At 45.8% G+C, this 24,572-nt stretch overlaps 1 protein-coding gene across 2 annotated transcripts in view; it reads right to left on the bottom strand.

Annotated features, from left to right (window-relative positions):
• Positions 1-24,572, bottom strand: part of STIMATE (STIM activating enhancer) — a 54,030-nt gene that overhangs the window by 27,831 nt on the left and 1,627 nt on the right. The window contains exon 1 of one of the 2 annotated variants that reach the window (XM_042236090.2): positions 2,718-2,846. The exons of the other annotated variant lie outside the window; for it this stretch is intronic. Within the exon in view, the coding sequence (XP_042092024.1) occupies positions 2,718-2,748 (31 nt within the window). The 5' untranslated portion in view covers positions 2,749-2,846. Of the gene's footprint in view, positions 1-2,717; positions 2,847-24,572 lie in introns of those variants that run through there. 2 annotated transcript variants of the gene reach the window in all.

Below are 24,572 nucleotides of genomic sequence, written 5' to 3'. Positions count from 1 at the left end.
ATTAGTTAAGGAGGCAGACACTTCCTTAACTTATTCGTGTTTATACCCTCACACCCAGCCCAGCACCTAGAAGAAAGCAGGCACTGACCTGAACAGATGGAGCGGAGCACACCAGGCTCCGTCATGGGCCAGAGGAAGTGATGGCTTAGCACTCAGCGTGCAAACTCTGGGCTCAAAATCTCATGCCGGCAACTTAGGTGGGGCCAGAGAAAGCTCTTAACCTTCCTGGCCCTCAATCTGCCTCTCTATAAAATGTAAGAAATTGCTGCATTCACTTCACTAGAGCATTAACAAGAGAGTAAAACTGCTCTGTGCTTAGCAGGTAGTGAGCATGTCACAGCAAGAAGGAGCAGAGAGGCACCGCGGTCAGATGAAGATGCGCCTTCAGGTGCAGGCCCACCTGCGCACAGCAAGAAAGTGCTCCTCTGTCTGCAAGCTGTGAATGCAGGGCCTCCCAGAAGTCTTTCGTTTCTCTTTTAGATAATAAATCATTGTGATAAGTTTGGAAACTAGAGAAAGTGAAATTACCTAAAATGCCATCATCTAAATACAACCAAGATCATTAGCCACTGCATCACTGTACTTCTGGTTTCAAATCTTCTGGCCTGCACTTCCCATGTGGGACCAAAACAAAGCTCAGCAGGCTGCGGTTCCCTGGTCCGCCAGCCTCCATCAGCCCCACAGGATGGCCACTGGAAGAACTCTCCAGATTGTGGTGCTCTGAAAGGTGAGCACCAAACAGCGGTGACAGGGACACTCTGCACAGAGCATCAGGGCACAGCTCAGGATGGAGCAAACCACAGACAGGCAGGGTTGGTCTCCAGCCTCACCACAGACAGGCAGGGAACACAGGACACGCTCAGGAAACACTGAAGGACTGTCAGGAAAGAGGACTCTAGAGCAACTCGAAAGGCTTTGAAGGTCACCGAGGAAAAGTCAAGTCTGGTTCTTGTCAAGACATCTCATGCTGCTCTTGGCTAAGGATGGGAAACGCACCGTGAAGTCAACTAGGGGCTGCTGCAGAATTTCTTCTAGAGTCAGAGTGAGGAAAAAATTTGAACTGACACATCGCTGACTGATTCAAGAAACACCATGGAACGAGACCCCCATCATCACGCTGTGATTCAGGAGGAAGAGCAGGCCAGTGCTTCTGCCCCGAGGGCTGGCTGAGCAGGCGGCTTCAGTGAGGAGCGCCATGGTCAGAGTTCAGCTGGGGGTGCTCACCCCACAGAGTGAGAGGCCTCTGATGAACTTGCCTCCTCTCACCCAGAGCCACTGCCAGGAGATGGGAGGGCAAGGGGACTGAGTGTCTCTTCAGTGATCCCCAGGACCGCTGCCCTCTTCCCATAGCAGGCTCGCTGGGCCTCTGTGCAGCCCCTCCCCAACCTGTCTCCTCGGAACACAGGGCCTCAGGTCCTGGGTCTCTCTCAGTCCCCACGCAACCTTCCAGAATTACCTGCTTTACACCCCCACTCCTTCCACTGTCACTTGGGGAAGCAAGATAGTCAACTTCTGCTGCCTCCCATCATATAGGGAGTGACTTGTAGGTGTCCTCATATACTCAAAATCCAGGTATTTTAGGGGTGGAATTTCAGGTTGATGGAAGAGATATCTTTGAAAAGAGACCTTTTTAACAGCCTTCAGAAATCACACCCCAGGGGTGAACCCCAGCACCCCTTCAATCACATGATTCACAGAGAGGAGGCTGAGTCAGCTGGGCCCAGTCAGGAGAACCCAGACTGAATCTGATCACTAAGACCAGTGAGCATCTTGTCAGAGCAGAAACCAGTGCAAATGCTGCTGGGGGCCTGCAGAGCCTGCAGGGTTGAGCCAAAGTTAACCTGCCCACGGCTGTGGGTTTCACACCCATCACTCCTGCCCCACTTCCTAGCCTTTACCTGGGACAGAGGTGGCAGAGCAGCAGCTCCAAAGGCCACGGGCAATGGCTCTTTCTACATGTCCCACTCAAGAGTCACACTATTTTCCATAATAAGACTATTGCAGGGACTTCCCTGGTGGTCCAGTGGCTGGGACTCTGCACTTGAGCAACAGGGGGCCCCAGTTCAATTCCTGGTGGGGGAACTAGATCCCATATGCTGCAGCTAAAGATCCCACATGCCGCAACAAAGACTGAAGATCACTCATGGTGAAACAAGATTCTGTGCAATGAATTAATTAATTTTTTAAAAAAGTCTATTTTTTGCTGGTCAGTCTGTCCATCCATCCATCCATCCATCCTCCACAGAGCTCTTTGTGGAAGTCTCAAAAATATATATAGTTAAACATAAACATAAAATTATGCCACTCTTAAAAAAAAAAATTATGCCACTCTTCACCTAAAACTCCCATGGCAAACAAATCTGCCAAAAGTCAAACTTTATACCTTAGAGCGGTGTACTTTAAAAGAATTTTAAAAACAACAAAACAAACACAAAGCCTTCCCACAGCAGAAGAATAAAACACAGGCTCCTTCTCAAGGCCGAGGGACTATATGACTCAGGCTCCACCTGCTTCCCTGACCTCCTCCCCTCATCCCTTCTGGCCATTCTGGCCTTCTCGCTACATACCACACTCACCATGCTCCATCTTGCCACAGCTGTATTTTCAAAATGTCTGGAACTCTCTTTTCCCAGTTTGCTCCCAGTTGGCCAAGTGTCAGGCCCCTCTTTTCCCAGTTTCCAGGTCACCTCCTTGGAAGCCCCTGTTGACCACCTCACCTGAGATATGCACATCCTGTATTGCTCCCATCCTTCAATCTCATTTTCCTGTTCCATTCTCTTCATAGCACTAATAGCTCTCATCTCAGAAACTCTTCGGTGTTCTCCTGACTATTGTTGTTTTCTCTCCCAACTAGAAAGTAAGCTCTGTAAGACCAGGACCTTCTGCTCTGTTTATCCTCACATTTTTAGCACCCAAGAGGGTGCCTGGCTCCTAACAGGTTGCTACGCAATATTTGTTGAACAAAGGAGTTCATTCAATCTGTTTCTTAAGACATAGTTATTGAGGACTGTCCAGGTATCTATTTTTAATTCAGTAAGTTCCAAGAATTTGCACAATGAGTTCTTCCAGAGGACTAGTTTATAAACCATTAGTCCTGAAACAGGACCAAAATTGCTAAGCTTTTTCTTTGGCTTTGGACAAAGTAATCTGCCAGCAAGACTGCCAGAGGACACTACCCCTAAGCATTCTTCCTTCTAACTAACCACGAGGCAGGATTAACTGGCCCGTCAAGGCCTCATATTTGGTCTTAGACACAAGAACCAGACACTCTGGGTTTGAAATCAGTTTAAGTGTTCATGAACACTTTTTGTAAGGACTCTTACTGGATAGACAAAGCCTAGGTTCTAAGCTATCTACCTTTAATCCTCCCAAGCAGTGGTTCTGCCAAAGGGTGAAAGAAAAGCAAGAGAATAAACTGTCTAGCAAATAAAAAGGCTTAACCTTCTAAACATGGGGCCTCATTAGAAGCGCAGCTTCCCTGGGATCAGGGTGGCTGTGCCATCTTCTAATGCTGATGATCTCGGCAGGGGTGGGAGAGTTCCGTGGGGAACCACTGGATGGAAAGAAATGCCAACGGCTGATAAGCCCACAAAAAGATATGCAACCCAATAAGGCCAATTTTTAAAATGCAAATTAATTACTCCTGCCCCAATTAGCAAAGATTAAAACATTTAGTGAGGATATTAGGACATAGGCACTCAGTTAAAGAGCAGAAAAAGTAAAGTAAATGGTACAGCCACTAGGGAAATGTGGGGAAGTGGAACTCTACTCTGTGAGCCAGCGTCCTTGGGAAGGTCTAGTGAAATCAGAGATTTGCTGTGACTGAACTGCTAACCAGATTTCTTGACCAAGTACATTTATGAACTTCATTTAATCTCCTGGTGGACAAAGATGTGTGTCATTTTCTTCCTATCGATTCACAGATCACTTATAAAGTTACACCAGATGTTTTGGTAATTCCTGCATTGATTTTAAATATTTATACACTGCGGCCCAGAAAATAACACTTCTAGGATTTTCTTTTATAGCTACACTCACACAAATACCCAAAACTCTGTGCAAGAATGTATTGCCGTTTTGTCTGCAAGAGCGTAAGACTTAAGTGGTAAACGTCTATCAATAGGGGAGGGGTTACATGTAAGTTATCATACAATGGAATACAAGTGTTAAAAAGGGAGGCAGAGATGGTACACTTGCAATGGATGAAGTTTATGCTATGTAAATCACACCACAATACAGTTTCTAGTGGAGGTGATGGAATTCCAGTGGAGCTATTTCTAATCCTAAAAGATGATGCTGTGAAAGTGCTTCACTCAATATGCCAGCAAATTTGGAAAACTCAGCAGTGACCGCAGGGCTGGAAAAGGTCAGTCTCCATTCCAATCCCAAAGAAGGGGAACACCAAAAAACGTTCAAGCTACTGCATAATTGCGCTCATTTCACATCCAAGCAAGGTAATGCTCAAAATCCTTCAAGCTAGGCTTCAACAACTGGGCCCTGTACTATGCCTCCATTTTTCCTGAGATCTCATAAACTGTGCCTGGCCTTTCTGATCAGGAGCTGGTGTTGGCAAGCCTATTTCAAGTTAGAAATTGCATGATCAAGGCATGTTGATTCTCTGGGGTTGATTTATGTTCATTCTAGACCTCTAGAGATGCCAAAGAATGTACAGACTACCATACATTTTTGCTCATTTTGCAAACTAGTAAGGCTGTGCTCAAAATCCTTCAAGTTAGGCTTCTGTAGTACACGAACTGAGAACTTCCAGCTGTACAAGCTGGGTTTAGAAAAGGTAGAGGAACCAGAGATCAAACTGCCAACATTCGGTGGATCATAGAGAAAGAAAGCAAGGGAAATACAGAAAAACATCTACTTCTGTTTCATTGACTACACTAAAACCTTTGACTGTGTGGATCACAACAAATTGCGGAAAATTCTGAAAGAGATGGGAATGCCAGACCACTTTACCTGTCTCCTAAGAAACTTGTATGCAAGTCAAGAAGCAACAGAACCGGACATAGAATAATGGATGGGTTGCAAATTGGGAAAGGATTATGCCAAGGCTGTATACTGTCACCCTGATTATTTAACTTATATGCAGAGCACATCATGCAAAATGCTGGGCTGGATGATGCAGAAGCTGGAATCAAGATTGCCAGGAGAAATATCAACAACCTCAGATATGCAGATGATACCACTCTAATGGCAGAAAGAGAAGAGGAACTGAAGAGCCTCCTGATGAGGATGAAAGAGAAGAGTGAAAAAGCTGGCTTAAAACTCAGCATTCAAAAAACTAAGATCATGGCATCCAGACCCATCATTTCATGGCAAATACATGGGGAAAAAGTGGAAGCAGTGACAGATTTTATTTTCTTGGGTTCCAAAATCACTGTGGACCATGACTGCAGCCTTGAAATTAAAAGATGCTTGCTTCTTGGAAGAAAAGCTATGATAAACCTAGACAGTGTATTAAAAAGCAGAGGCATCACTTTGCTGACAGAGGAATCTATAGTCAAAGCTATTGTTTTTCCAGCAGTCATGTATGGATGTGAGAACTGGACCATAAAGACAGCTGAGTGCCAAAGAATTGATGCTTTTGAACTGTGGTGTTGGAGAAGACCCTTGAGAGTCCCTTAAACAGCAAGGAGATCCAACCAGTCAATCCTAAAGGAAATTAACCCTGTATACTCATTGGAAGGACTGATGCTGAAGCTGAAACTCCAATACTTTGGCCATCTGATGCGAAAAGCGGACTCAATGGAAAAGACCCTGACACTGGGAAAGACTGAGGGCAGAAGGAGAAGGGGGCGACAGAGGATAAAGACGGTTGGATGGCGTCACTGACTCAATGGACATGAGTTTGAACAAACTCCAGAAGATAGTGAAGGACAGAGAAGCCTGGGGGAAAAAAGCAGTGACCATAATAGCAATGTGTCATGTGAGCCTATTTTTATTTTAAAATTATATATACATATAGAAATTTGAAGGCACACAATAAACTGTTACCATGGGTAGCTTTCTAGAGGATGGAATTATAGGGAACTTCTGTTTTTTATGCTACAAATTTCCATACTGTTTTCTTTAGTTGTTTACAAAGAACATGTATTACTTTGTGATAAGAAAATTTAAAAAGGTCTAAAAACAATTAACTGAGAAAAAAGCTTCTGTTACCAATAACAATAATTTAAAAACAACAATAATACAATTTTGCATATTAGGTAATTTATAGCCTTCCTCAAACCCAATTCGTTCAGAAAATTTCCTTCTGACAGAAAAGCTTCCAGCTGGCAGGACTCACTAGAGATGGGAAATATGTCACTTCAGTCCATTTAGTCCACTTCAACCAGGGGCAAGATCACTACTGCACTATTTATCATCCCTGGTGGATGATGTGTGTCACTGTGCTCTAGGCCAGGGCTCCCCTCACATCTGATGCTTACATGCATAAGTTAAAATAAAATGTTTATTGTATACATTTACATTTTATAGGATTTCCCAAATTCTCTGCCTTTTAAAAATTAACCAACGAATAGCAATCCTGATTGTGCTGGAGAAGAGGCTTTGACTGCATTAAAAGGTCTGCACCTCATGGTTAATCAAACAGAAAAAGGTATGGCCCCAGAGTCCGAGTTTCTCAGAGGGAACATCTGCAGCCTGGGTCCAGTCCCACCAGGGAAGATGACCATTGGCCCATCATTGTTGGCATGGGAAGTTGTCTCACCACTGCCTCTGACAGTTGGAGACACCCGCTTGCCCAACTGCTCAGTGATGAGCTGCAGACTACAGAGTGGGTTTTCATCCTTGTAATCCAAGGCTCCAAAATTATTCCAGCTGCTTAGGGTGGTCCAAACGTGGCAGAGAACAGAGCATATAATGGATATATAGGGACGCTGTGTTCACATTTTGGGCCTGGAAGGAGAGGTTACAGGTACAGCTACACAGTCACTCATGGTGAGTTAAACACAGAAGCTGAGGACAGGGCTCATTCAGCTTTAAGAATCTCACTAGGAGGAAAACCCCAGTGTACTGTTTCACTCATAAAGATGACTCCACTCGCCCTCTGGCCTTCTGCAGGTCATATACGCTCAGGCCATTCCCTAGCAGTGGTGAAGGGGCCACCTGGCCCCCATCTCCCTCATCCAGCAGCCACTATGAACAGACTGGAAGCTATGTGAGGGTGACTAGCCCAGGACAGGTTTACATCCAAAAGGGTCTCCAACCAAACCCCATCTCATCTTTGAAGAAAAACAGCCTCGTCTCCTAAACCCAACATGCAAGGCTTATTCACATGAGTTCCTACAAGTGTTTCTGGGAAAGCCTCATCAGAAATGGCGTCATCATGGTCATCGTCAGAATACTACAAAGAAAGTGAAGTCCCTCAGTCGTGTCCGACTCTTTGCCACCCCATGGACTGTAGCCTACCAGGCTCCTCCATCCGTGGAATTTTCTAGGCAAGAATATTGGAGTGGGTTGCCATTTCCTTCTCCAGGGGATCTTTCCAACCCAGGGATCGAATCTGGGTCTCCCACATTGCAGACAGATGCTTTACCATCTGAGCCACCATGGACTGAAGGCGTGGGCTATGCCAACTGAACCACTTCTCACATCTACCCTGGAAGGACAGTATTATCCTATGTTTTAGATAAAGAAACTGAATCTCAGTGCAGTTAAGGAACTTGCTGAAGTCTCACAGGTGACAAGCTACACAGGATGTGTAGCTGTACCTGTAACCTCTCCTTCTAGGCCCAAAATGTGAACACAGCGTCCCTATATATCCATTATATGCTCTGTTCTCTGCCACGTTTGGACCACCCTAAGCAGCTGGAATAATTTTGGAGCCTTGGATTACAATGATGAAAACCCACTCTGTAGTCTGCAGCTCATCACTGAGCAGCTGGGCAAGCGGTGTCTCCTCCAACTGTCAGAGGCAGCGGTGAGACAACTTCCCATGCCAACAATGATGGGCCAATGGTCACCTGGATTCAGGTCCAGAATCCAGGCCACTGCTGACCTGTACCCCCACAAAACAAGCTCCAGCATCAGGACTGACTGGCTTGGCCCCTTGGTACTAAATGCAAAGCTTGTGAAACACAAACCTCTATGTGTAATCCAGACAGCATTAACAAGTCAAGAACAGCCTCCAAAAGAGTTTGCTCAGAAAATTTAAGTATAGGTAGAAAAATCATTCAAGAACTTTGTTTTATACTGACAGTAGCTAATAGTGCATATTTATAATACGAGCATTATCCAAAATTTCAAGGCTTACAGTTAAGAAGTCAACTCAAGTCTTAATGCAGGTGGAAACTGAGAGTGGCTGGCAAAGTTCGTTGGTACAGACAGGCCACAACAGGCCTCCTCTGACAAGCACTGTCCAAGGCTGGCTGCTCCTGCCACTGCTTGGCCTCCCACAGCACAGCCCCAGCAGCTAGAGCCGGGAGCGGGAAAGCCCCAGGTCCCCCAGTGTGCGCAACATCCCTCCACTATCCCCACGGCCCTGCACCCCCTCCCCCCAGCTGCTACTCTAGGCTCTGTGCTCCCCAGCTGCCAGCACCAAGTGGCACAGAGGGAAGGTATGTTCACAGACCAGAGAGGCCCCCAATGCCCAGGCAAGTGAGAGGCAGCACTGCTTTGTGACAGCACCACACATACCCAGCAGAGGACTCTCCTCTGGGAATGCACTGGGGCTGATCTTCTAACTTTACTGATGGACGTGAACTAATAAATAGAAGGTCAGCTCTTCTCTTGATACCATAGTTATAAACCAATGCCGAAGGCCTTTTCCCTAGCTTCTCAACTCAGGGCAGCTGGCACAGAATCTTCTCTTTTTCAACAACATATGTTGTGTAACCAGCAAGAGTCTGAGCAGAACAGAAGCAACAGAGTTCATTTTCTTAGTCCCAGAGTCCGGGAATCAGGTGTCAGAGCAGCAGAGAGCAGCTGAGGAAGCCTTAACTTTACAATAATAACCTGAATCCAAGGAGCCTTGGGACCATAAACAGAGAATTCATCCGTCTCCTATAAACTAACATATCTGTAAGTCCTCCAGGCTGGCAGCACGAATCCCATCTAGAGTAGTCTGACAGATGCTTCAGGCACCTTGGGTTTCTCTCATAGCTATCTTCACCTCTTCCCCACTTCGGAACAACAGGTGGCCTGGGTAAAAGGATGGCATGATAAATGAGAAGTGTGTATGCTAATGAAGGGGGAGAGACAACATCAGTATCCAAAACCCTCCGGACAGGGAGCGCCAGGCCACCCTAGGAAAGGCAGGTGTGGACCAAAGTTGTTGTTCAGTTATTCAGTCGTATCTGACTCATTGCCCATGGACTGCAGTGCACCAGGCTTCTCTTTCACTAGCTCCTGGAGTTTGCTCAAACTCATGTCTATTGAGTTGGTGATGACATCCAACCATCTCATTCTGTTTCCCTGTTCTCCTCCTGCCTTCAGTCTTTCCCAGCATCAGGGTCTTTTCCAATGAGTCAGCTCTTCCCATCAGATGGCCAAACTATTGGAATTTCAGCTTCAGCATCTGTCCTTCCAGTGAATATTTAGGATTGATTTCCTTTAGGATTGACTGGCTGGATCTCCTTGCTGTCCAAGGGACTCTCACGAGTCTTCTCCAGCACCACAATTCAAAGGCACCAGTTCTTCAGCACTCAGTCTTCTTTATGATCCAGCTCTCGCATCCATACACGACTGCTGGGAAAATCATAGCTTTGACTACACAGACCTTTGTTGGCAAAGTAATGTCTCTGCTTTTTATGCTGCCTCTGCTTAATATGCTGTCTAGGTTTGTCATAACTTTCCTTCCAGGGACAAGCATCTTTTAATTTCAAGGCTGCAGTCATGGTCTGCAGTGATTTTGGAACCCAAGAAAATAAAATCTGTCACTGCTTCCACTTTTTCCCCATGTATTTGCCATGAAGTGATGGGTCTGGATGCCATGATCTTAGTTTTTTGAATGCTGAGTTTTAAGCCAGCTTTTTCACTCTTCTCTTTCATCCTCATCAGGAGGCTCTTCAGTTCCTCTTCTCTTTCTGCCATTAGAGTGGTATCATCTGCATATCTGAGGTTGTTGATATTTCTCCTGGCAATCTTGATTCCAGCTTCTGCATCATCCAGCCCAGCATTTCACATGATATGCTCTGCATATAAGTTAAATAAGCAGGGTGACAATATACAGCCTTGACGTCCTCCTTTCCCAATTTGCAACCCATCCATTGTTCCATGTCTGGTTCTAACTGTTGCTTCTTGACTTGCATACAAGTTTCTTAGGAGACAGGTAAAGTGGTCTGGCATTCCCATTTCTTTCAGAATTTTCCACATTTTGTTGTGATCCATACAGTCAAAGGTTTTAGTGTAGTCAATGAAGCAGATGTTTTTCTGTATTTCCCTTGCTTTCTCTATGATCCACCGAATTTTGGCAATTTGATCTATGGTTCCTCTGCCTTTTCTAAACCCCACCTGGAAGTTCTTGGTTTGTGTACTACAGAAGCCTAACTTGAAGGATTTTGAGCACAGCCTTACTAACATGCAAAATGAGCACAAATGTATGGTAGTCTGTACATTCTTTGGCATCTCTAGAGGTCTAAAATGAACGTAAACCAACCCCAGAGAATCAACATGCCTTGATCATATGATTTCTAACTTGAAATAGGCCTACCAACGCCAGCTCCTTATCAGAAAGGCCAGGCACAGTTTATGAGATCTCGGGAAAAATGGAAGCACAGTACAGGGCCCAGTTCAGGCCTGACTACCTGTCCTCAGACTCAGCCCAACAATAGTGCTGGGAACATGGTTCTTCTGGGCTTGCTCCTCAACCAAGCTACTGGCAGGAGACTGAGCTAGGTGTCACCTGACCCTGTGCAAGAAAAGCTAGAGGCTGACCTCTGATGTGGGTATGTAAGCACAGAACCCACTCACTAGCTGAGGAATGATCAAACAATGTGACCCAAGAATCAGGAAAGTGCCAACTGTGCCCAAGTACCTTCTAGGGGCAAGAGAAGAGCAGGTGGCTTGGGAGAGACTGAGAGCTCAGGGCAGCGAGCAAAAATTCTATACAAAGACTCTATGGAAAAAAGCTCTGTACTATATACAAGCTAGAACTTGAGCACTTCCTTTCACTTAGCATTGAGATAACAGCCCCTTTTTAAAAGAGGGAGAAAAAGAAAGATCCATCAACTGCCTCCTTACAAAAAAGGAGCTGAGAAGTCTGAAAACATGTAGCAAGTCACCTGCACAGAATAAGCAGGCTCCCTTTAAAAGATTAGCCCCTATTTGACTCCCACACATAACTCAAAGGCTCATTATATAGCAAATTAGTCTGAAATTCATCCTGTATCAACAATCTGTGTGGAACGCAGAAGTTCCAATTTCCTACCAGTTAAATACAAGCAACGAGCAAACAGGCTGGCTTGCTAAAGGTGAGGCAAACATAAGAATGTGAGCAGATCTTGTTGTACAAATAATATGTTCTTTACAAACTGAAGGTATGTGGCAACCCTGTGTCGAACAAGTCTATCAGTGCCATTTTTTCCAAGATTTGCTCTACTTCATGTTTCTGTGTTACAGTTTGGTAATTCTCTTGATATTTCATATTTTAAATTATTATATTTATTATGGTGACTTGTGTTCAGTGACCTTTGATTTCACTGTTGCACCTGTTTTGTGGCACTACAAGCAGCAGCCATATAACATGGTAAACTAAACTCATAAACACAGTAGGTTCTGACAACTCCACCAACCAGCCACTCTCCTCCCTCTCTCCCTATCCCAAAGTCACAAAGACTTTCTCTTACGTTTTCTTCTAGAAGTGCTATAGTTTTCACTTCTACAATACATTTAGATCTGTGATGCATTTCTACTCAATTTTTGTATATGGTATCAAGGCTTGTTTTTAAGCCATGCACCCTTTCTCTAGGGCTAGACAGGGCATGATTTTTTTGAGGTCTCTACTGAATGCCCCCAGTGTTCAACGTCTCTCACTCTAACTGGAAAGAAAAACCTCCTGTCTTAAATAGTCCGGCTCATAGTTTCCCAGCAGTTCCTTGCTCTGCCTTTGAATTTTCACTTGCACACACACAGATTAACATCTATCAATAGAAAAGGACTTATGGAGACCTCTGAACAAATGTCTTGAGCTTTTCCCCTATGTAGCTCTTTTTTCTCCATATTGTCCCTGAAAATTCCAGCTGCTCTGGCTTCCTCAACTTTGTCTTCTCAATTCAGCAAGGCTGCTGGGCTCAATTTGGGTTGTTCCTCACTACTTTGAGACCTGGAAACTGCCTCCAGGAGAAAACTGAGGGGGAGAACCAGAAGGCTCACTTCACTATTTTCTTTCCCTCATGGTTCCTGAGCTACCTGATGTCCAATTTCTGCAAACAGTTGTTTCATATACAATTTTGGTCTGTTTTCTGATTGCTTACCAAAATATAGGACGAGTTCTATACTGGTGGTCCCCTCACTGGCAAAAGCCTCTTCATCCACTTTTGCACAGCTCAAGTGTTAAATTTATCCACATAAGATTCCTCTGGCTTCAATGATATGCCCTCCTGGATTCCAATCTCAAGATGAAAAGCCTTTGGATTTTTCCTAGTCCATCTATCATGTCTAGGGAAAATAACTGCAATGATGCTGTCAGGGAAAAACCAAGCCGATGAGGGACAATGAGAACCAAATGGTGTTGAAGAACTCCACACACAGAAGACATGCGAAGCCCAGAGGCTGGAGGAGCAGCGTCCTTGCGCCACAAACTGCATGTGAACACTGCACACTCACAGCGGGAAGCCCCACTGCTGGAGTAAGACCCACCAGGTCTGAATTCCAGTACCCCACCTAGTGACTGCCTTACTGTTGGATAATTCACTAGTTTCTCCAGGTATAAAATAGGCTATACATGAGAACCCACCTCATGCGGTTATTGTGAGAAGAAAATGAGTAAGGCATGTACTAGGACTTGGCACATAATGAACAACCTATAAATGTGACCTCTAACTGGCCAAAGCACCTTCAGAGCCTGTGGCTCTTACCTCCCACCTAGGGGAGGCTTTACAAGAAAGACTGAAAACAGACCCTATATTTACATGGTCTCAAAGTATCTCGCCACAATTTACTTAATTTACAAGGGGAAAATGTTACCTTCACAGTGGAGAGATCTGGAGGAACCACTTCACCCAAGGTGTCAGGTGTTGGCTTATTCCAATGCTGGGATAAACCAGCATCAGGTGCCAGAGGGTTCGATACACTGAGGAAGTCACAGCAATCCTTGGGGAATATTCCCTCCAAAAAACACATAACCTGGATGTAATCACGAGAAAACATCAGACAAACCTAATCTAGGCCATTCTATAAAGTCACTGGCCTATACTCCTCAAAAATACCAAGGCCAAGAAGATAAAGAAAGGCTAAGGAACGATTCCAGACTAAAGAGATGTGACAACCGAATCCAAAGTATGACTCTGGACCAGGGAAAAATAGCTATAAAGACAATTTATAAAATCTGAATATGGACTGTGAATTGGTAATAGCATACTAATGTTACATTTCTCCAGCACTGACAAATTGTACCACAATTCTAAAAGAGAACATCTGTGTTTTTCTTAGAAAATGCATTCTGAACCATACGGTGATTAGAGAAGAAAAAAATTTCAGTCTCCCCACCTCCAAGCTCTCTCTCTGACCAGATTCCCAGTAGGGGACAAGTTTCTGCCTTGGCCTTGAGCACCCGGCCAGGGCACCAGCACCTGCCTGGCAGCCAAGTCAGTCCAGCTCAGCTAGGGCCACGCAGAGACCTAACATGTACAGTACAGACTTATGTCCTGCAACTTCAAAGGAGAGCAGTATGGGCTAAGGTCAGGGAGCACCTATTAGAAGATGCAGAGAATGTGGCAAGGTGGGAGGAAGGAGAAAAGCATTTAGGGGAAAGAGGACTGTGAGTAAGGGGAGGAGGCAGGAATGGGTCTGGCAGGTGTGGCAGCTGAGAGAAGAGCAGCAGGTGGCATCTTGCTGCAGCCCAGTGTTTGGTATCACGGCTGTGCTCCTTGGCCTGGACTACAGCGCAGACAGTGGTGTCTGGAATGTCTGCAGCACAGAAAGAGCTCCCAGGCAAAGGAGGACCCATAGTATAACACCACTGGCAGCCATGGCCAGCGGGAGCAAGAATCCAGGAGTTCCTGGTATGGTTCAACGCTTACCTGCTTTGAACAGGGTCAGACAGTGGTCCCTGGCCCCAGCTCTCCTCACCCTCACACCTCACATCACCACCGACCAAAACTCAGCCTGAGCCATGTTCATGCCGGGCCTGAGAAGCTCCATTGCTGGAAGAACAAGAGCACTATAAAACCGCTGCACGCAGGACACTGTTCCATCCGCAGCACTGGCCCTTGAACTCAGGCAGGTCCTTAGCAAGACTACAGTGCTTGTTGGACATTTCCTTGGAGAGTCTGACCTATTTGGCGTATTAGCAAATTATATACTTAAACACACGTTGAGAAAAACAAATCAGTATGTAATCTGTTAAGCCAACTGAGGGGCAACTGAACATTCCTGTTTACTCTAATTTCAGGTAACAGTATTAGAATTTTTTTTTGCTAGTAACTGATGAGATGTCTTACAGAGAATTTGGGGACAAAATTATAAACGCAGGCCTCTTGCCAGGAAAAAATAGACACATTTACGTCTCCCTACACTGTGTCTTCAGGACTCCAATTATCCCCCTCATCACCAGCCAGATGTGCAGCAGAGCTGGAAATAGCAGATCTGCGGTCCTCAAGCCTGCTACCTGGAAACCACAGAAGCAAAGGCACAGCAGGCAGAAGCAGCACATTTGTGCTGCAGGCATTTAAGGGAGCAATGAGTGAGTCTCCACTCCATGCGTGACCTCGATGGAACCACTTACAGATACTTTAGACCCAAACTTGCTGCCCAGATAGAAAACCTGTGCTCATGCTCTGAGCCCACCTGGGCCAAGACACTCCCAGTGCGTGTGGGGCTGGCAAGAGGTGCAGGTACGCTGCCAAGGTTCATTTCTTCCTGCAGGACTGCAGCCTGCCTTGTGTCATTTAATCCAGGTGTTGTGACCACCTCACCTCTCTGTCATTTTCATGTTATTAAGCGAAAAAGTCTTCTAAGAAAACAGAAAAGCCTGTGAAGAACACTGATGAGCTAAGAGGTTGGATAAGTCCATGGACTAGAATATAAGCTGGGACTGGGAGGTGGGGGGTAAAGCATTTTGAGAAAGGTGAACATGTAAAAAACCTATGTGTTCCAAATAGAGAAAAGGCATTAGAGTTCTTGACACCTATCACTTGTTAGTAGCAAAGGCCACAAACACTCAACATCAAGTCTTTAAGAGCAATTTTAGAGCCAAGAAAACGCTAGCTGAGCAACCCAGACAGCTGAGCGACCCTTCACCGCCGAGATCCTAAATGACATCACACCCTGGGGCAGGCTGAGCCTCGCCAGCTCCTGCCTCCTCCACCAGAAAAGCAGCTTGAGTGGAACCCGACTACGGCACAAGACACCCTTTAGAATGAAGAGGATGCTCTAAATCAAAGGAAACACAGGGGAGGCCATGTTGCATCGACGGGGCTACAGTAACTCTGGTGAGAAGCCTTTTCCTAACAGGCAAGCAGGTGATTTCAGGGGCTGGCAATCCTACTGCACTAGCACAGGAGGTCCAACACGTACTGAGGACTGGGATTCTCATAGGAGAGGTTTGTTAGCAAAGCCTAATGTCACCACAGCCTGGGGCCCCACTCAGAGGGGCTAGAAATTCCCAGGATTGGCCTACCCTCTGGGTCTCTGAGACCACCCCTGACAGCTGTCCACAACTGAGCCTGAACCAAAAATCCAGGGGTGAAGTGTTTCCACTATGTCTATCTGTGTGGAGTGCAGCGGACAGTCTACAGAAGCCAGTTACCAATAAGGAACCGTTTCCCTTATTAGGTAAAAGCAGTGTCTCCAGAGCCACATGGCCTGCCTCTACTACTCACAGGCTATGTGACCTTGGGCAGGTTACTTAACTTCCTGGTGACTCAGTTTCCTTACCTATGAGATGGAGACAATATCAGCACCCACCTCTCAAGATGACTGTGAGGACTAATTGGGTTAGTTCACTATGCCTGGCACCGAGCAGGCCCAGCAGGTCTGCCCACATCATCATAACACCTATCTCAGGAGGCACTGCCAATAGAACAGGGGGTTGGGAGAAGGTCACTAGGTCCCGTTTCTTCTCCTACAGCCCCAAAGACAGAAACAGCAGATCTTCCCTGGGGGGACTCCATGAGATCTAAAAGGAATGTGATGAAACTGCTTTAAAGGTTCTTAAAGAAACAATCCAAAAGGAGCCTGAGGTGAATGCAGAACCTGACTCGCCACCCAATGATTTAATTCACCACCCTTTTAAAGTGTAAGCTGTAGAAAATAGGCCTGAAAATGAAAAAAAAGGGCAGCTCTCTGGAACCCCTCCAAACACACTGCCTCATTTTCTGGGAGCCTCTGCCCCCACTATCTCCAGCCCCCAGAACCGATGGCCACACCAGTGATCTCCTATCTGGACCTTGTTCTCACCATTCCCTGTGTATCCAGAGCCCCTAACATCTCCTTCACCTCCAGTGTTGGGACCAAGCAGGTCTTCCTCAGGGACACTTTCCAAGGTCTCCTGGCAGAAGCTCTCATCCCTCCTCTCAAGTCTGTTCAAACGTCAACAGCCCTCTTCACGCTGCACTGGGATGACCTACCAGGGCTCCCGCAGTCCACTCCAGCTGTGAGCACCTCAGGGACAGGGACTAGGTCTCAGCTCTTCTTTGTCAAGGCAGCACCCAACACGACGCCTGGCACCCAGGTCTTTATTTAACAGATCCATTCTATTGCGGCCCACAGAGAGTCTGCTGAGTAATCCACAAACTGAACAAATGTAGTTCTTAACAGGGGCAATTTTGCCCCCTACAGGTCAATGGCAATATCTGGAGATATTTTGGGGCTGTCACAATGGCATCCACTGGCATCCAGTGGATTGAGGCTGGAGATGCTGTTAAACATCCTACAATGCAGAGAACAGCCCCCCAAACCAAGAATTATCTGGCATAAAATATCAATGGTGTCAAGCTGAAAAACTCTGGGTTAGATGGATAACTTCTGAGCAGTGGCATGAACTAAAACAGGTGTACAGACCACTTCTACATACACACAAAGAAAAGGATAACTCTTAAGGGTCATCCCCAACTCTTATGATTATTAACTATTCTCCTTATAGTCATACAGCACCAGGGAAACAAATTCTGTGAAAACTTGAGGTTACCTGAAATCACCAACGGCCCTGGAAGTCCCTCCTCACCAGTCACAGAATGGACTCATGCATGCCTCCCTTGGGGCCCCGGGAGGCTGTGCCTCAGACGCTAGACCCTGGTCCCAGGGTGGGCTCGCCATCCCAGCACAGCCAGCGAAACCCTTCACAAAGGCTCGGGCCAGAAAAGCAAAGCTAAGATGTAACTCAAACATACATGAAAGGACTGGTAGGTCATTTCAAATTTACATGCTTAATGTTATCAACAGCCACAAAACAGTCTGAAGTCCCATATAATACTCTGGGCATTAAAAATTATTATTAAGAAAGAAACTCAGAATTATCCCAACAGGAAAAAAGAATGAGGTGAAGTAGACAGGGAAAGAGAGTAATCAGAAGCATGCCTGTGGAAAGAGGGCAGGGGAAGTGGCTGAGAACTACTGGGGCCTGAGGGACTTGGCTCACATCTCAGCTCTGCACCTATGAACAGGGGCCCAGTGCTACACACTTCACCTGCTCACTGTCCTTGGTTGTGAAGGGAAAACAACCAAGGTTCCTGTGCAGCACGTCAAGAGCTGAGCACAAAACCCAGCACACTAGGGACTCAGCAAAGAGCCAGCTGCAGGAATGCAGGCTCCAGTGACCAGTGCCACCACCAGCTACCATGAGACCTGGGGTGATGAAGTCAGGGACTCTGACCTTGTCACCTGTAAATGGGCTGCCCCAGTCCACCCACTGCCCACTCACAGCCCATGTGAGACTCTGCAGGCAGAGACTCAAGAAAAGAAGGAAAGAGATTATTACTTATACCAAAGCAACCCAGTCTGGATGCATGCTAACTTGGAATGAGCAATCACTGTGCTGGCTGGGTTACAATTTTTTACTACTGGTTCGTTCAGGTTTTACTACTAAAAGTTTGTTCAGGTTTTTCTGTATGCTCTTACAGGAAAACCTGAATGAACTTTTTGGCTAACCTGATTTCACACCATTTAAAAGAGGGCTAAAGGTAAAGATGTTGAGTAAACAAGACAGAAAGGAAAATGTTTAACCTGATTCAGAAAACAAGTTATTTCAGCACTTGTGAGATGTTCTTAACTGAACTCTGAATGAGAACACTGTAATAACAATGAGGATTATGACACCCCCTCCCACTATGAAGGGCCCAACATGTGCACTGATCCAGCTTCCTTACACACTTTCTAATCCCCACAGTCCCAGAAAAATCATCCATCCCATCTTGCTGGGGAAGAAACCAAAGCTTCGAGATATATGTGGGCTGCTCAAGGGCAGTGAAAATAAGTCACTCAGTCATGTCCAACTCTTTGCGATCCGGGCCAGAATACTGGAGTGGGTAGCCTTTCCCCTCTCTGGGGATCTTCCCAACCCAGGGATCGAACCCAGGTCTCCTGCATGGCAGGCGGATTCTTTACCAGCTGACCCTCAAGGTTCCCTGATAGCTCAGTTGGTAAAGAATCCACCTGCAATGCAGGAGACCCCAGTTTGATTCCTGGGTTGGGAAAATCAACTGGAGAAGAGATAGGCTACCCACTCCAGTATTCTCAGGCTTCCCCTGTGGTTCAGCTGGTAAAGAATCCACCCACAATGTGGGAGATCTGGGTTCGATCCATGGGTTGGAAAGATCCCCTGGAGAAGGTAAAAACTACCCACTCCAGTATCCTGGCCCAGAGAATTCCGAGGACTGTACAGTCCATGGGGTCGCAAAGAGTCAGACATGACTGAGCCATTTTCACTTTTTCACTTCAAGGGCAGTAGGTAGAAAAGGCAGGCATGAAAGCCAGGTCAGATGGATTCCAGAGCCAGGGATCCTGCTATTTTTAACCATTTGTAAAATTTCTTCAACAGGATACTTCATGGAAGTACTAAACTAATTGCAAAGGATTTTAAACAGCTCATTAAAGCAGCAGAGGCTTGACAGGCCCCTATAGGGCAACACAAAAAACAGAGGTATTTAAAAGGCTAAAAAGATGCATTTGATTACAACTGATTATCCCCTAATTCAGACAACTCCCTTTTGCCCCGATTTTACTCCAAATTGGTGAAGTTTCATTATAAATAAAGGAGTAGGGCTCCCCTGGTGGCTCAATGGTAAAGAATCTGCCTGTGAAGGCAGGGGACATGGGCTGGATCCCAGGTTTGGATCAGAGCAACTAAGCTGGTGTGCCACAACTATTGAACCTGTGCTCTAGAGTCCGGGAGCCGAAACTATTGAGCCCATGTGTCACAACTACTGAAGCCCGTGCTCCCTAGAGGCCAGGCTCTGCAACAAGAGAAGCCACGGCAATGAGAAGCCTAAGCACCACAACTAGAGAGTAAACCCTGCTTCCGGCAACTAGAGAACAGCCCACACAGCAATGCACACCAGCACAGCCAAAAATAAATAAATACTTTTTTAAAAGGAGTAGATCACCATTATTGATAAATGCTACCAGATGAATCAGCATTTAGAAAGCCAAAAGCTTTCTAAAAATAATGACCCCCCCCTCAAAAGAGCCCCTCATCTTCCTCCATGCTACTGTTGGCCACACTTCTTTCCCCCTTGGATACAATACTAGCCTGTGACAGAATGCTCTTCCTGTGCCTTGGCTGGCACTCCAGGTGTGGGGGAGGGGGGAACAGAGAGCGACATTATTGAGAGTGTGTTGGGTGACAGGCCCAGAGATGGCACCTTCACACATGAGCTTCAGCTCCATTCCAGCCATCACTGAATTTCATTATTTTACCAGAAGTGAAGTGACCAGGGAACAAGATATCCACAAGATCTCTAAGCATTACCGCCACAGAGATAATATACTAACTGCAAAGGGGACAATGTACCCTACAAAGCAGAGAGCTAGAAACACGCCCTCTTTGCCCAGTAACTGACCTTATCACTAACCATGGGACTGCCCGATGTCATGTGTTGCCTGGTACCATGTAACATGAAGCATACAGCACTGCTCATGCAGTGTTCTTACTGCAAAGAAAAGTCATCACAAGCTAATGGTCCCACCACACCAAACTCAGGAAACATAGGGGTCCAGGAAACCGCCCAAACACCTCAATGAGGTAACACCCAGACAACTCCAGAAAATGGGGCGCCATACACAACTGGCCAGGACTCTTTCAAAGGCAATGTCAGTTAACAACAACAACAGAAAACTGTGTGTGTGTATTTTTGTGTGTGCGCACGTGTGCCTGTAGGGGAGATTCTTTCAGCCTAAAAGTGACTTAAAATCATAACCAGGGACTTCACTGGTGGTCAAGTGGTTAAGAATCCACCTTGACACGGGTTCAATCCCTGGTAAGGGAACTAAGATTCTACATGCCTTGGAGCAACCAAGCCGGCAGCCAAATAAATGAATACTAAAGAAACCCTAAAAACATAACCAGATGCAATGTGTGGACCTTGATCAGATAAGTTTTTGCAAAATCCCAGCTATAAGAGACCTGTGACAACAGAGGAATTTTTGTGTGTTTGTGTGAATACAGGCTGGCTATTAGATGATCTTGCAGGGTTATAAATTTTCATAGGTGTGATCATGAAACTGGTTATGAAGGGAACTGTCCTTATTTTTAGGAGACTCAACTGAAGTTTTTAGGGATAAAGTGTGATGCTGGCTTCAGTTCAGTTCAGTCGCTCAGTCGTGTCCAACTCTTTGCGACCCCATGAATCGCAGCACGCCAGGCCTCCCTGTCCATCACCAACTCCCAGAGTTCACTCAAACTGCCATCCAGCCATCTCATCCTCTGATGTCCCCTTCTCCGCCTGCCCCCAATCCCTCCCAGTATCACAGTCTTTTCCAATGAGTCAACTCTTCGCATGAGGTGGCCAAAGTATTGGAGTTTCAGCTTCAGCATCATTCCTTCCAAAGAACACCCAGGACTCATCTCCTTTAGAATGGACTGGTTGGACCTCCTTGCAGTCCAAGGGACTCTCAAGAGTCTTCTCCAACACCACAGTTCAAAAGCATCAATTCTTCGGTGCTCAGCTTTCTTCACAGTCCAACTCTCACATCCATACATGACCACTGGAAAAACCATAGCCTTGACCAGACAGACCTTTGTTGGCAAAGTAATGTCTCTGCTTTTTAATATGCTGTCTAGGTTTGTCGTAACTTTCCTTCCAAGGAGTAAGCGTCTTTTAATTTCATGGCTGCAGTCACCATCTGCAGTGATTTTGGAGCTCAAAAAATAAAGTCTGACACTGTTTCCACTGTTTCCCCATCTATTTCCCATGAAGTGATGGGACCAGATGCCATGATCTTAGTTTTCTCAATGTTGAGCTTTAAGCTAACTTTTTCACTCTCCTCTTTCACTTTCATCAAGAGGCTTCAAGTTATCTTAAATGTACCACCCCCTTCTCCCCAAAAACGTATAAAGAGATAAAGTAAATGTGGCAAACGGTAAACAATTTCTCAGTCTAGGTGGAGGGCAGATATGAATTCATTGTATTATTGTCTTTTCTGTATATTTGACATTTTTTAAGATAAATATTGGAAAGGGGTGGGGAGGGGTGATCCCAGGAAGGCTGTCCCAACATGCATATATCTGTACAGAACACACAAGGGGGCCAGCTCACTGCTTGACAAAATGGCAAGGACTCTTATGTAAGATCAAGATCTCAAAGCTGGGTAGACTAGTCTGTAATGTTACTTTGGACCTCAGGAAAAAAGCTATCATTTCTCAACACCAGCAGTGTCCTCATAAAACACTGACACCTTCTCCTAACTGGCTAGTGCCCAAATCTGTCACATGAAAATAGGTAGGTAGGTTTATCCAAACTCTATAAATGCTTTTGTTAAAAGGGCAATCCTGTCTACACTTCAGCCAGGATTCTGACGGTGCACGGTGAAGGAGGCTTGAGTGGGCTTTGCATTTACAGGTCCTGAGAGTAAATAACCCTAGTGCCAACATACACATTGGTCAATAATGACCTTCAGCTGATGGCTGGGCCACTCACTTGGGCTGGAACACACAAGGCAGCCCCAGAACTGCTCAGCTCTGCTGTGACTTAATTAAATCACAGACCGTAGATAAAGTCACCAAAACAAGAGGAACTGCTTGGCAGGTAGAGCATGGCAAAGGTCCCTCGTGTAAAGCAATTCCTTCTACTTCTACACCAATGCATTTCAGAAACATTTCAGAAAACCCAGAGGGGGAAGGCCCTTTAAAAGCTTGTCTCCGAGTTTGTTGGGCTTTCCTTGTACACAGAAGGTACCTTAGCTGAAGCCTCTGGAAAGCTCACCACCTGAACAAGGGGATGCTGACACTGGCACATGCCTGTGGATGGTGGCTTGTATGTTTATGTAGCTTAAAGAATCAGCTATACATATCAACTATCACATCAACTCCCAACTGCCTGGCCTGAGACACCTGAAAAGCCCTACACAGTGAGCCACACATCAGCATGAGAAATCCCCATGAGAATCAAAATCCTCTCCTGAGATAAAAGAGGGTGTTCCTTCAGGTAAAAAACACAGCAAGTTGTAAATGGAGAAAAAAAGTGATTTGGGGGATAGAAAAAGAAACATAGAAACAGTGGCCTGAGGGTTCACCAAAATCAGGATGTGAAGGGATTGAAAACATTACAGCAAGACAACTAGAGACTGAAAAGGAGAGAAAAAGTACCAAACATATACAGTCCAAGATTTGCTGCAAGACTTATGCAGGCCAGGCAACCATACTGTATATGGCCTGTCTAGCAGAGAAATAGATCCATCCTATAGAACAAAGCTGGTCCAACAGGAAAACAGAATAGCACCAGCCCTCAAAACTGGGAAGTTGTCAGAAGTGTCTTCAGTTCACCACACAGGAGGAAAGTACCAGAAGGAAAACGATTGGAACTCCACAGAGGACAGGGGCTGTTAGTTTTGACTGCTGAGGAGAGATAACTGGTATTAAAAATATACTTGAGGACTTCCTCGGTGGTCCAGCGGTTGGAACTCCGCCCTTCCACTGCGGAGGGAACAGGTTTCATCCCTGTTCAGATAACTAAGATCCCACATGTTGAATGGCGCCCCCCTCCCCCTCAAAAAAGAGAGATGAACTATGCTTGAAAAAAGCAATTCCTTCCACTTCTACACCCAATGCATTTCTGAAACACTTCAGAAAACCCAGAGGGGGAAGGCCCTCTAATAATGAAATTGATAAAGAATGAAGTGGCCTCATCTCAACAAACCCAGACCTCCCTCAAAGGGTTACAAGATGAGCAGTCTTGTTGTGGAAGCCTGGCACTCCTGACAGCAGCTGTGCCAGATTGAGGAACAGGTCCTGTGACCAGGAAGATAGCCAAACCCAAGCAAGAGAACCTCCTTGAGACCATCTCTTTCCCCTTCCTTTTCCCCAGCAAAGTTCATTTCAAAATGTAAAGCAGCTTCTAAATGACTTCTCCCCTTCCCAGCTCTGCAAACTGGAAAAGCCCTACAGTTCTCTTTCAATAGAACCAACAAGTTTAAGAGAGAAGAAAAGTACTTCCCGGGACTGGTCCTGGCCAGTGGGACTCTCCTTGGTCTGCTGTCTGTTTCTAGGTGGGGGGAAAAAGGCTCTCAATTCAAGTCCATGCCTGTGTCCAGGTTAGTCACAGCTCAAGCCTTTCCAACTCTTCTCCCCATCACTCCTACTTATCATTGTCCCAAGACCTACTACCCATTGCCACAAAGTTCCTCCATGTCTAGCTTACACTGAGCAAAAAAACCCCTACTTCTAGTCCTGCCTTTGCATTCGGAATATACCAGCCACAGTGAGATTTGCACTTGTGCTCAAACTGAAGATTAAGTACAGAAGTGTCTGTGTCCCTGAAGACTCACAGGGCCAGCACTGTCACTCTGAACTTTCAACCTGGCACACTTCTCAGCTGTGAGCAACTGTGCCCTGTCATAATCACATTTCCCTCTCTGAATCACAAGTATCAAACCCCAGGGAATAAGCGGGGCCATCAGTATCAATCAAACTCATGAAAACAGCCAAAACTATGCTAATAAATCTTAGGTTAGGGAACAAACCTAAACCTGGAGTTCCTTTAGATAGAAAAGAAGTCCAGCTGGAGGAGAGAGACGTGGGGAGAGAAGCGCAGACCCACACACAAAGTCTCGAACACATACACATACAGTTCATGCACTCAAGTCAGCAGCTGATTTTGGCTAAATCATCACATATTATTACTGTGGGAACAAGTGGGTATTTGTTCAGTGGGGAAAATATAGCAAGGCAACTAGAGATTGAAAAGGAGAGAAAATGTAGCAAATATATATAGTCCAGGACTTGCTGCTAGACTTACGAAGGTCAGGCA

Source organism: Ovis aries, chromosome 19 (assembly GCF_016772045.2).
Source record: "Ovis aries strain OAR_USU_Benz2616 breed Rambouillet chromosome 19, ARS-UI_Ramb_v3.0, whole genome shotgun sequence".
NCBI lineage: Eukaryota > Metazoa > Chordata > Mammalia > Artiodactyla > Bovidae > Ovis > Ovis aries.
This window is presented reverse-complemented; position numbering and strand designations above follow the sequence as displayed.